The sequence below is a fragment of the Narcine bancroftii genome, chromosome 8 (assembly GCF_036971445.1).
Source record: "Narcine bancroftii isolate sNarBan1 chromosome 8, sNarBan1.hap1, whole genome shotgun sequence".
Classification (NCBI taxonomy): domain Eukaryota; kingdom Metazoa; phylum Chordata; class Chondrichthyes; order Torpediniformes; family Narcinidae; genus Narcine; species Narcine bancroftii.
Window position 1 is genome coordinate 35,686,506 of NC_091476.1, and position 13,266 is coordinate 35,699,771.

General features: G+C 42.7%; 1 protein-coding gene across 3 annotated transcripts in view; it reads right to left on the reverse strand.

The window, feature by feature from the left end:
• pcdh19 (protocadherin 19) overlaps positions 1-9,135 on the reverse strand; it is a 177,186-nt gene extending 168,051 nt beyond the window's left edge. For all 3 annotated transcript variants that reach the window (XR_011343057.1, XM_069893431.1, XM_069893432.1), the window contains exon 1: positions 6,216-9,135. Coding sequence is in view for 2 of the 3 variants with exons in the window: in XM_069893431.1 (XP_069749532.1) it covers positions 6,216-8,705 (2,490 nt within the window). In the remaining variant the exon portion in view is untranslated. The remainder of the gene's footprint in view (positions 1-6,215) is intronic.
• Between the last annotated feature and the right edge of the window lie 4,131 nt (positions 9,136-13,266).

Consider the following 13,266-nt stretch of genomic DNA (forward strand, 5'->3'; position numbering starts at 1 on the left):
CATTTTAATTTTAAAAACTACAACATTGTGAAGACATGCTCCTTGTTAATATTTCAACAATTCTACTTCCCAATTTTCTCTCCCTCCCTCCCTCCCCTCTCCTCCTCCTCCTCCTCCTCCCGCCCACCACCACTCTGAGTTTCAGGATGCCTGAAAAGGCAAAATGATTAGCACTTGGTGCATTCAAAATGCTTTGTTAATCATGAGACTTTTCCCACTCATGGCACAATGTCAATGATGTGCATGTGGTGCAATAATATATGGAACACATCTGTTACTTTGGAAGTATAATTTTATAAGAATAACTACAAAATATGTGTAAGTACTGCTTCAAAACATGTTGCTAGTTCTCCCTCTTCCACCAACCACATTTTTATAGAAAGAACAGTAAACCCATATTAAATCTTTACAAATTCTGATTTAGCAAGAATAGTGCTGCGTCTCAAAGTTGCCACCAATGCTCCAATTCAACTGGTTCTATCTTTCAGAGAAAACAGTGAGCTACTGGAGGAGCTCAGCAGGTCAGGCAGCAACGATAGTCCATGACCACTTGGCGTGTTGCTCCATTTGTCCAGCGTCTGGACACTTTTTGTTCACCAGCATGGGTAAAATGGCCAGTCAACATTGTTGACCCTTCTCAATAAAGGGTCCTGACACAAAATGTTGACTGGCCATTTCTACCCATGCTGGTATTTGCTGAAGAAACTCAGTGAGAGAAAAAGAATGGCTAGTGCCCTTCAAGACTGCAGCAAGTTATTTAGCAGCCCATTGCTTGCTCAAGATTCCAGCATCCGCAGGTTGATTTTGTGTGTGTTTCCAGCCCTTCAGAGAAACCTGTCTTCTCCTCTTTGACCCTTAATCTTCCATATTCCTCACAGTCACAGACAAAGCAAGCACGCATTGTCATGTCATTCCATCGCATACTGATATTCAGTTTTGTTGGCTCCTTGCTGGGCTTTAGAAAATATTTAGCATAAATTTAAACATGCAAGAGAGTTCCCAGTTGCAACCACCAGCACATTTCAGTCTTCCTAATGTCAATGACACATTCATTTCAACAGGAGAGGAATTAATCAGATTTTGTTTAATATAGCCATCATTCTTGCTTGTGCATGAATCACAAAAGGTTGGTTTGCTATCAAGGCAATCAAGAAGACAAATGGAATGTTGGCCTTCATTGCTGGAGGGATTTAGTTTAAGAGCAGGGAGGTCATTCTCCCTCCCAGGGTATTGGTGATACCATCTCTGGAGTACTGTGTGTATTTCTGGTCTCCCTACTTGAAGGATGTATTGGCTTTGGAAGCCGCGCAGAGGAGGATCGCCAGGTTGATTCCAGGGATGTAGGGCTTAGCCAATGAGGAGAGATTGAGTTGCATGGAACTGAACTTGCTGGAATTTAGAAGAATGAGAGGGGATCTTATAGAAACATATAAAATTATGAGAAAGGTAGAGATGTAAATTGTTTCCATTAATAGAGGAGACCAGAACTAGTGGACATAGCTTCAAGATCCAGGGTAGTAGATTTAGAATGATGGAGGTGGAATCACTTTTCCCAGAGTGTAGTGAATCTATGGAATTCACTGCCTGTTGAAGCAGTGGAGGCTACCTCAGTAAATATATTTAAGACAAGGTTGGATAGATTTTTATACAGCGGGGAATTAAGGGATATGGGGAAGAGGCAGATAGGTGGAGATGAGCCCATCATCAGTTCAGCCATGATCGCATTGAATGGCAAAGCAGGCTCAATGGGCCAGATGTTCTGGCTAAAAAAATATTATTATTTTAATAATCTGGTTATCATTATATCCGCCAAGTTTTATATTCCTGCCTGATGGTCTTTCATTGTAGTAACTTTTCTTTTCAATACTGGGATCATTTGCAGGTCTCTGGAGCCATGCAAGAATCAATGGCTCAGATTGTAACCATCCCAGATTAGACTCACTGTTTACTGTCCTAAATCAGTCATGGATGGCTTAAAACAGCCAGCGGAGTCACTGCCTCACATCAGCAGAAATGTGGGTTCAGTTGTCAGTGTGGAATTTTACTTTGTTTTCTTTGAGTGCTTAAATTTCCTCACAGATACTGTAAATTACCCCCATGAATGGGGTAAGTGGTAGAATCTGGGGGACTTTAATGAAAATGTGAGAATTTTTAAAAATTGAGATTAATATAGGATTTGTATCTCCCTGTGGTTGATGGTCAGCATTGACTCAGTTGGCCCAAAGGGCCTGTTTCCATGCTGATTCATTGGGTTTCAGGTCATTTTAATCACTCTTTGTGTATGACCAGTGATATAACTGGCACCAAAAAGATATATATGTATTTATTTGTAATGCCAAACCATAGATGCAGGCTTTTATTTATTCTTCTTGTATTGATAAGATAATAGCAATAATGAGAGCACTTGGAAGCTTGGTTTTAATGTGAAGATGCCATTTGGATGACATTAAAAGGGATACCATTATGATGGAAAGAGTCTGGCCTAATCCAAGCTTTCAGATGGATTGCATAAACACCAGAGGTGGCCATCAAGATGACAATAGGTCACATTCTTTCCAAGGGTGTACCGTACATTTCTCAAACTTCACAGGCTTTTTTTTTGTAGCCTTTCTGATCCTTGTGGAATGTGGCTGTGCTGGGGTGTTTCAGATAATAGGTTCAACCATTGCTTCTTATGGGTCAATAATCTATATTGCAACCAATCCCTGAGGGAGTTTTGCCTTTACCTTATCTTGATGAATGATAATTGGAACATGCCTGCAGCACCTTCTTGTAACAAAACTGTAGAAATCTAATCTCAGCAGTAAATCTTCGATTAAATGGTGCAGATTACCATACCAGACAACTGAAAAGTGCATTTAAGGGCTCTGAACTAATGCTCAGTCATAAATTACAGTACACAGTTATCAGAAAAACAAAGGAGAGTTATCACAAATAATAATTTTACATTGCCTTATTTTAAAATATTACTCTTTTGAGTATTTGACTATTAATCTTCATGCCTCTATGATGTCCCAAATGTGCATTGCACTAATAACAGCTACTAATTTACGCAGTAGCATTCCAAGACTAAGATAAAAAATAGACAAAGCACAAAGAAAATAGCACCTTTGTCAAGTTCAAGATGTCCAAAGCACTTTTACAGTCAACACTTTTTCAATAACAGTGTTATAACTTGGGAATTCTGGTATTGGATTGGCAGGCACCTGCTTCCATAGACAACAGTGTTATGACATTCAGCTAGTTTGTGCATAAATTAATTCTATATTACAAAGACCTTTTAATTCAGTACATTTAGTAAATAGAATTTACTTATTGATTAATCAGGAAAAAAAAATGAAACATTATTCATAACATCATTTTAAAACCATGTCCTTCCTACCAGGAGGACATTTGCCTGAACTCTACCACATCAATTATTTTCTTCTGCACATTCTCTTCCATTCCTTTCCAATACAACATAGAAAATAGCCTCCATCACTACTAATCAATGATATGCACATTAGATGAACTGAGTGGAGACTGCCCCCAAATCCATTTTTCCTTCTCTTTCCACCCAGAGATTTTCTGACCTCTGTTCTGTTGTTGGTCTTATTTAAAGGAGCTCATGAGAGATAATACAGCAAATCCATTTTGCAGTGATCTATAAGTTTCTCCATCATACTCACAGTTCATTTATGAAATGGCTCGCCTGTAAGCATGTTTTAATTATATTATAGTGAAGCTATTCCAGAAAACATGGTGCTCCACAACAGGGTAACTATTGCCTGTCCCCTATCATTACATGTGTATAATGGGAGTGAATAGTTGTGGCACTATTCTGAGAAAGGGTGAAGTCAGACAAATGTAAATTTAAAATTTACTTGAACTAGACAGTTATGAAACACCCTCAGATAATAACTAGTGAATCATTCAAATTACAATTTTAATTCATAATACTTTATTTCTTAGATCACCTAAAAACGATTATCTATCCTCATCATGTATTTGATCAAATATGTAGCAGGCACTAGGCTTTGCACAATGTCACAGGATATTAAAATCAATGCTGCCTTCCTTTTTGGCCATTATGATCGTAGCAGATAAAATAGACAGAAGCTCTCAGTATAGCAACCGCTGGAGCCAAACAAGGGTGAGTCCTGTTGACTGCTGTTGCAGTTCGGACACACACTGTTTTTTTTTTGTTGATGTCAAGTGTTAGCACAACATGACCGATACTACTTCAAACTTGAGTTTAGCAGGAGTAGGTAGATGGAGAGATAAGTTTGAATGATGCACATTGAAGTTCTCAACCTAAACATGATACAATTTCAAGAGATTTCAATTATGGACAAAAACTCAGAATACAGCACCTGTTATGCTGAATGTAAGTAAAAGCCTAATCATGTACCATGACCTTTTGAGCTTTCTTATCCTCTTAGTTATGAAGTACTTTAATTATTCGTATTATACTGATATACAACGTGTACTTCATTTTCTTTTTGATGTGCAGCATTACAAAGTTTGTTTAGATTCTGATTCATTTTCACAGTTGATAGACAAGCAAGTTAAACTGCACTTTTCCACAATTATTAATTACATTCAATAATCTTTTCTGCCTGAAGAAAATTCTCGAGTTTTCAATCAAGAATGAAACGGTTGTGCCAAGTGGTTCCTCATGCAAGAAAAAAAGGACTAAATTTGAAGTTCAGAGTGGGTTAAAGTTTGTGAGAGCAAAACTACAACTTGCTCAACATGATTTACAATTCTCCTCTGAGGTAAATATCTCCCTGATCAAACCAACAGTGGAAAAACCCTTGACTCCAAGTTGCAAAAGGTCCCTTTAGCACCTTATGCAGAAAGGAGGTGGGGTGGGTGTTATTTAAGTGACCAGCCATTATCCCTTGCTGGAATAATGCACCTATTTTTTTGGATGCCTTTGCCACTCTTTGATTGGAAAAGGAAGTTTTCCACTATTTATGACAATACTATTTCAGGAAAAAGAGTCAGTCCAATGTTAAATGAGTTAATGTAAAGTGGACCACTTGAATGAACATAAACATGAAAAAGGAACATTTTTAAAAATAATAGTTGCGGCAGGGTCCCTTCTGTCATTTAAGAAAAGGTTGGATGTGTACATGGAGGTGAGGGGGTTGGAGGGTTATTGGCAGAGAGCGGGAGGTTCGAGCTAGTGGAGCTGTTCTAGTGAACCGGTGCAGACTCAAAAGGCCAACATGGCCTGCTTCCGCTCCATAAATGGTTATATCTGATTCAATTTACCAAGGTCTTGATTGATCTCCCTTTACTCCCCATTGAGGTTTTGTTTATTTTTAGATTAATTATTCTCACCTTTCTACTTCTAAGTCCCCTGTATTTTTTTTAACTTTTTTTTTTACAGTTCATGGAAACTTGCAAACAAACACTCTTGCTTTCTGTTTTGTTTTCTTTAAAAGTCATTCATATGTTTTCTTGTCATTTTTTTCTCCTGCTTCAAATATGTTAGCTTTCTTGGGGATTTTTTTTAGCTTTTTTAATGTACTTATTTCACAAACTGAACATCTAGCCCTGTTTAATATTTCAAAAACTTATGTTAGTCTCTTTTACTTAAAGTAATAGCCAAATCCCTTAGTTGCAACTTTTACAAGTCACTCTGTGCCAAAAAGAAACACAAAGGTGGTGAATGCTTAGCATGTCAGTTCCTGACCAGAGCCCATGCTTCCCAGCATGGCTCGCAGACATGAGTCACCCTGATGGTCATATCTTACATATTGTTGCTGCTGCTCTTCCCATTTGAAGCTTTGTGCATTCGGCCTTTTACGTCAGTTCCAGTTTCACTTACTCCATGCGTTTTATGCTGAATGCACAAGAATGGGCAGTTCCACGAACCGCGTTATTAAAGATTTCTCGCCTTTTCAACGCTGTTTGACTTGGATGCAGTGAAACCACATAAGCCAAAAAAAAACCTGAAACATCACTTCTCCTTGTTGGGAGTTCAACCAACTTTATCGAGCCATATCAATATGCTCAATAATTCCTCCAAACACAATTTTAAAAATGAGTCAAGTTTTAAAGGCAAAGCGAGCCAACATTTTCTGAGTGAAATTGAGCTTCTTTCAAACGTTTACCTCCCTGTCAACAAAGCAGTGAAACCGACCAAGCGAGCAGTCAAAGGCTGGATCAATACTCAAGGACCATTTCTGGCCTTGAATGCAGAATCGATTCTGCAGAGCACTCACCTCTGGAAGCGGCATTCCGTTGATTATGAGGTCGGGCTGCTGTTGGGAGCCCTGGGTGTTAGTGAACGTGTGGTAAACGTGGTTTCCACTGGCGTTCCTAGAATTCTGATTCTCCACGTTTAGAAAGGTGGCCTCCGACCTGCGACAACCCAGTGGCAAAGTTTGCTGGTGGTAGTCGAAGTAGTTCAGGGAGGAGGTGAGAGAAGAACAACTGACCACGTTCATTTTATCTGTCTCCTCCATGTCTCTGGGCACCAATCTGATGTCGTTCTTGTTGATCTTATTCTTTTTCTTTGGTTTCTTCTGTTGCCCATAAGAATACTCCGCCACCCTGCAGTTGTACGTCCTGATTTCCTTGTTATCTCGTTTGCACTTGACTGCGACAAAGATCATGGTCACGAAGAGAATTGCAGCGATGGACCCCAAGGCGATGATAAAGATTAAGGATAAATTCAAGGACCCTGTCGATTCCTGGGCATCTAAAGCAGGGCTGAGATAGACAGCAATCAGGGCAGTGGCGGAGAGGGCAAGCTTCCCGTGATCCTGCGCCACCACGATCAGTTCATAGTTGGTCTCTGCCCCGTCTCCGAAACTTCTGGTGGTCCTGATTTCTCCACTCGTCTGGTCCATCTCGAAGAAGCCCCGGTCGCCATCCACGATGCCATAAGTCAAGCGGCCGTTGTCACCTTCGTCGTAATCATCAGCTTTGACCACAGTCACCAAGTAGCCAGAGCCGACGTTTCTGGGGATGTAGACATCGGTGCTGCCATTAACCAAAGGTGGAGCAGTTATAATCGGGACATTGTCATTGATGTCCAGTACAAACACTTTCACTGTGCTGTTACTTTCCAGGGCCGGGTTGCCCCCATCTTTGGCCATCACCTTAAATTCGAAAGACCTGGTCTGTTCGTAATTGAACGACCTCAGCGCATATACATCCCCCGAGGTAGGGTTAATGGACACGTAGGTGAAGACGGGCATGTCCTTCACCTGCGACGGCATGATCTGGTAGGAAACGCTCCCGTTCAACCCCAAATCCACGTCCCTAGCGGACACGGAGAGGAGGTGCGAACCCGGGGTGTTGTTTTCCCGGACGCTGACCTGGTAAAAAGGTTTGGTGAAGTGAGGCGGGTTGTCGTTTTCATCCGTGATTCTGACTGTGAAGGACTTGGTGGACTGGAGAGAGGGGGAGCCGCCGTCCTTGGCCAGAATAGTGAGGTTATAGAGGTCCCTCTCTTCACGGTCCAGTCTGCCATCCACCAGGATGGTGTAAAAACTCTCGTACTCCTGCAGTTTGAAAGGGACGTCGCCTAAAAGTTTGCACTGGACCCTACCGTTAGCCCCAGAGTCCAGGTCGGAGACCCTCACCAGACCGATCACGTAGCCGGGAGGGGCGGCTTCGCTCACCTCCACCGTCTCGCTGTTGACTGAGAATAAAGTGATAATCGGCACGTTGTCGTTTACATCTACCACATTCACCGTCACCTTGCAGTGGGCCGGGATAGAATTGGGTCCCAGGTCTTTGGCTTGAACGTCGATCTCGTAGATACTGCCTTCCTCGTAGTCGATGTTGCCCTTCACTGTGATAGCCCCAGTCCGCGGATCCAATTTAAAAAGTTGCCTCGTCTTGTCCGACACGTAACTGTTGAAGGAATAGACGATCTCGCCGTTCGTTCCCTCGTCCGGGTCCGAAGCGTTCAGGTCAATGACCAGCGTGTTGACCGGCGCGTTTTCCAACACGTTGACGGTGTAAGCTGTCTGCTCAAACACCGGATAGTTGTCGTTGGAATCGATGACTTTGATGCTGAGTTGGGCCGTGCCCAAATTTGGGGGCTTGCCGCCGTCTACAGCCGTGATCATGAAGCTGTAGTGAGACTGTACCTCCCTATCCAGGGCTTTCTCCACCACCAACTCGGCGAAACGGGAGCCGTCACCCCGGCTCTTGATTTCCAACCCGAACAAATCGTTGGGTGTTATCTGGTAGGTCTGTACTCCGAAGTCCCCGGAGTCGGGATCGTAAGCGCTCTCCAGGGGGATCCTGGTGCCGGGGCTGGCCGTTTCTGAGATCTCCAGGTCGATTTGTTCGGTGGGGAAACTGGGCGAATTGTCGTTGATATCCAGGATCTCCACTTTGATCACACAGATCTCCATGGAGTTGACCATCTCCTCCAGCGAGATCATACATTTGGGGCTCTGTCCACAGAGCAGATCCCGGTCGATCTTTTGCTTGGTCACAAGTAACCCGCTGGACTGATTGATCTCCACCAGATGCGACGCCGAGTTGGACAGGACGCGGAAGAAAGGCACCGGCTCCTCCCAAGTTGAGAAGCCGGCGTCTTTCGCTATGTTTCCGATCACCGTCCCTGCTCTCTCCTCTTCCACCACCGAGTATTTCAAATTAATCACGGCAGCGGCCCGAGCCCAGAGGAGCAGGGCAAGCAGATACATCAGATCCATGCCCAGGCGAGACCTGTTGATTTCTCGATTCATCACAGATCGCTTCAAGAGGGTGACATGATTAAAACAAGGACATTCAAATCCTGACCGTCCCACTACAAAAGTAATAAACGAACATACATTGAGACGCGCGCCCACGCTTCCGTTCACCTTGCAATTATCCTCAATAAAGTCTTTAAGGAAATGAAAACCCGGATCGTGTCGTTCCACGCTGCAAGCTCCAGGACCTGGTGTGCGCAGGAAACCCTTGTTTCCGATTTGTGCAGCTCACTTTAGCACCGTGCCCAAATCTGCAGATCGACAAATAGGTTGCATGCTGCGGCAGGAGGTTTAATCTGGCTCCAGATCCTAGCCGGGGCGATTTTATTCCGATCCAAGTTCATTTTGGAAGGCATATTCTCCCAACATCGTCGCAGCTTGGGCTGGGAGCCGCAATTGCTGGCTGCTGCGGGTCCGACCTCAGCACGCTGCGATTCCAAAGTGCAACTGAAGAGTGGCGAGTTGGCTTGGCGCGGCTGAGTCCCGGGACCAGACTCGCCCCAGCCAATGAGAGCCGAATACAGGACCTGATTGACAGCTTGAAATTGACAAGTTCTTTTCAACAATTTCAGGAACTGAGAGGATAAGCCACCACTCCTGTGAATCCATTATTGAAGGAGGAGCCTGCGAAACGCGTGTCTGAGTGTGAAAGGGAGCGTGTTGTGTGCTGTTTTTGTGTCACTGTGGGTGAAAGGGGGTTGACTGTGTGCGTCTGGGTGAAAGTATACATGTGTGTACGTGAGGACACAGGTTGAAGTGTACGAGCGTGTGTGTGTAAGGTTTATCTGTGTAAAAGCAAAATAAATCAAGTTGCAGATAGCTTAACATCGGGCACAATTGTTTTCCTTCATTCAAACGACGTGTTAAAGCTACTTAAACAGGCCAGCAAAAAAAAAAAACACAAATAGGATTCCTTTGCCATACTTTCAAGATCATGAAAGGATTGGGAAGTGGATGTGATCAGAAAAAAAATAATCTGTGGAGGGAGACCACTGTACTGTAAATGATGCACTTAGAACCTGCAATAAGAGCAGGGGTGGCGTCTACTTGCGTCTTTAAATCGCTTCGCGAGTTGCAAAAATTCAATGTTATTGGTCATCAAATCACACAAATTTAAATCAGACAGCTCTTCAACTTAGAACCAGATTAAATGCTATCAGCGCGTCTCAGTGCAGCGATCTCTGAATCACGTGTGTGTGTGTGTGTGTGTGTGTCTGTCGGTCTGTGTCGTGTGTGTGTCTGGTGTCCCTGTGGTGTGTGTGTGTGTGTCTGTCGGTCTGTGTGATGTGTGTGTCTGTCGGTCTGTGTCGTGTGTGTGTCTGGTGTCCCTGTGGTGTGTGTGCGTGTGTGTCTGTCGGTCTGTGTGATGTGTGTGTCTGTCGGTCTGTGTCGTGTGTGTGTCTGGTGTCCCTGTGGTGTGTGTGTGTGTGTGTGTGTGTGTGGCCATGTTTATGTTCTGTCCCATTCACAGGCGAAGGAAAAAGGCAATTAATTTAGAAATCGGAATCCCGACTGTCTGCTGATGCTTTTAAAAGAAAACCGTTCTCTCCCAACAGTGGTTTGACAAGATGAGGTTTACAAAAAAAAATCCCAACCTATGGATTCATTCGACCCACTCTTGGAGTTGCAACCGAAATGATTCAGCAAGTTTTTAAAATCTTTTTTCCCCCCACAGAGTTTATTTACATGGTTAATAGATTGGCGGAGTTCGTTGATACCATTTTGTGGTATGATCTGTCGGAACTCACGGTCAATAAAACTGAAGTGGCGCCTGTAATATTTGATTGAGTACCAGAATACAGTCTGAATGAGTTTCCGTGCTATTTAAATTCCCCCAGGTAAGTTGAAATGGTGGAAATATTCAAGTAAAATTATTAACGTTGTAATGGGTCTTATATTAAATCAATCGACGGCGGACGACAAGACAACAGCACATCAGCCGAATCGTGTTACCCTCGGGAAGGCTAAATAGGATGCCTGTTTCGCTGCCTTTCGCAGCCAAGTCAGATTTCGTTACATCTATCATTGCAGCCCTCAAGATAATAGAAACAAATATATATTCTTAGAGGACTCGATTCCTCTTACAAATCGAGCGCTGCCAACAAAAAAAAAATAGCTCCTACAATTAGAGCGACATAGTTGTCCAATGTGAGTTGTGACTAATTACAGTGAAAGTATCCGAATACAATGCGACCTGGTTAGTTCAACAGAAAGCAAACGTACAGATGTAAACTGAGACATTCACCCTAGACATGAGACCGCACAATACACTGTGAACCCGGCCAGGGAGACAGCGCTGCAAGCATTAACAATTTGTTTACTGGATTTGATCGGGTGCACGCATCCTCCTGTCTGCCTGCTGTGCTGGAAGGACAATCCCCGGAGAGGAAAAAGAAAAGGTGCATATGTTTCTCAGATACTTGTACAGCGACATTTGCCTTCACGCAGAGGGTCGATGTGAACAGCGAAGAACGGCTGTCACAATTTTTGAGGCATTCCTCGCTGAATTTGGCACTCGACCAGCACATCCAGGGAACCGCAATAGTGAGAACTAATGCGAAATAAATAATTAGAATGAATTAGACTCTATACTTCTGGAAATGGATCAACGTCTCAAAACTGCTTTATTGGTACTCCATGACTTGAATGGCTGCGAAGGGCTGAGGAAATTAACTTCACTAGCGCCACTCAGTGGGTAAATGGAATGGAATTTCTGAACCCGGTCGAGGTGACAAGAAACGAATGACAAAAGCAAGCAATGAGAAGCTGGAGAGGGGCATTGTGCCTGGGTGGAAATGGTCGCTCAATGTCCCGGGGCGGGATCTTTTACTGGATAAGGGTCCCGACCCGCGCCGTTGACTGGCCATTTCTCTTCGCCTGTCCCGCGGAGACCCTCCAGCTTCTTGGTCAAGATTCCAGCATCGGCAGTCGTTCTCCTTCTCAACAGATGACGCGAATTTTGCTGCCTTTGGAGTAATCTCGAGGACACGGTTTCTCAAATGCACGTTGGGCAAGTGTACAACGGGTTTTAAGTTTTGTGCTAGTTATTTTTACAGTAGTGGGCATTGTAAGCATCAATTTTTCCTTTCGTTGTACAAGATGAGGAATTTACATTTAAAATTTGAACAATAAGGAAACGTCTTATGAGTTAGATGTTACTTTAAGGTACTTGGCCCCCACCCCTACTCCCCTCATTGAGATCTGTTAATAAATCAAAGAAAATAACACAGAGAACAGAAATCTAAAATGAAAACTGAACACTGGAGCACTCAGGAGACTGAGCAGCGCCTGTGGAGAGAGAAACAGCTAATATTCAGATTGCTGAACATAGAATATTGCAGTACGGAAACACGCCCTTCTAGTCTGAGCAAAATTATTATTCTGCCTAGTTCAGTTGAGCAGCACCCAAACCATGCACCTCCCATTTATGTACCTGTCCAAATGTTTCTAAAATGTTAACCATGAGCCTGCACTCACCACTTCACCTGGCAGCTCACTCCACACTGACCACTCTCTGGGTGAAAACGTTCCCCCAATGCTCCCCATTGACACATGATTACGAAGTCATGAAATCGGTGTGTTTCAATTTTTCAATGAACTTGTCAGTGAGTTGCATTTGGATGTTAAATTGTTTTTTAAAAGCAGCTTTAATAATAAATGTGACATTATTTCTGTATCTTTAGGCAAATTTCAAAAGCCAACTAATAATATTGAAGTTAGAAAAAAAGCAATGATTTTAATTGCACTAAGTTAGCTTGTGAGTATTTGGTTTAAAGATGACCAACTTTCACCTCTGGAATTATATTTTGGACATTCTTTGAAAAAAAATTGCTTGGAAAAATCCTAGAGATCTTAAAAGAAGAACTAAAGGCTCCAGTGTGACACTGCAGTGCTATTAGCTGTTGTAAAATCAGACAGACTTGGAAAGAGTCTTGATTTGGATAGAGTTTCAGGTTCCCAGCAGATCAGTTTGACACATGAAAGATGCTGAAGCCCTGCATGGAGCAATTTTAAAATCCTTTCAAAGTCTGTGTACAAAACAATGACATGAATTTCTTTCCAATGCTGCAGGCAGCTTTATGACACTGCTTTTACTCCATGTGTGATAACAGGATTCACAAAATATGAATATTATCTACTTTTATTTTCATGAGCCACAGAAAATATATGAAAGACTAACTTATGCTCTTGCCCTTTCAATGAACTTGTGATTCTTATGTGAAAAAGTTCAAACAATCCTGATATAGTTTAGAATATTCCTCAGTTTTGCAATAAATGAAATATATGACCATATGTTTACAATAGCATATTGCTTCAAAAATGTTCGAATGAGCAACACTTCTGCCTGCATGAGAGACCATCATGAGCCTGGGTGTTGCACTACCAATTTATCCATCTGTAGGTTGTCCCTCACTTTAGCAGTGATGTATGAGTTGATTTGAATTATTCTATGGGTGCCAGTGTGGAGCTAACCTTAATTTAAAACATCTTGGCTTTCTTTGTTTTAGTCTGTTTGCTGTGCGTCTATAAGATTTGCATACTTATTGCTGGAGAA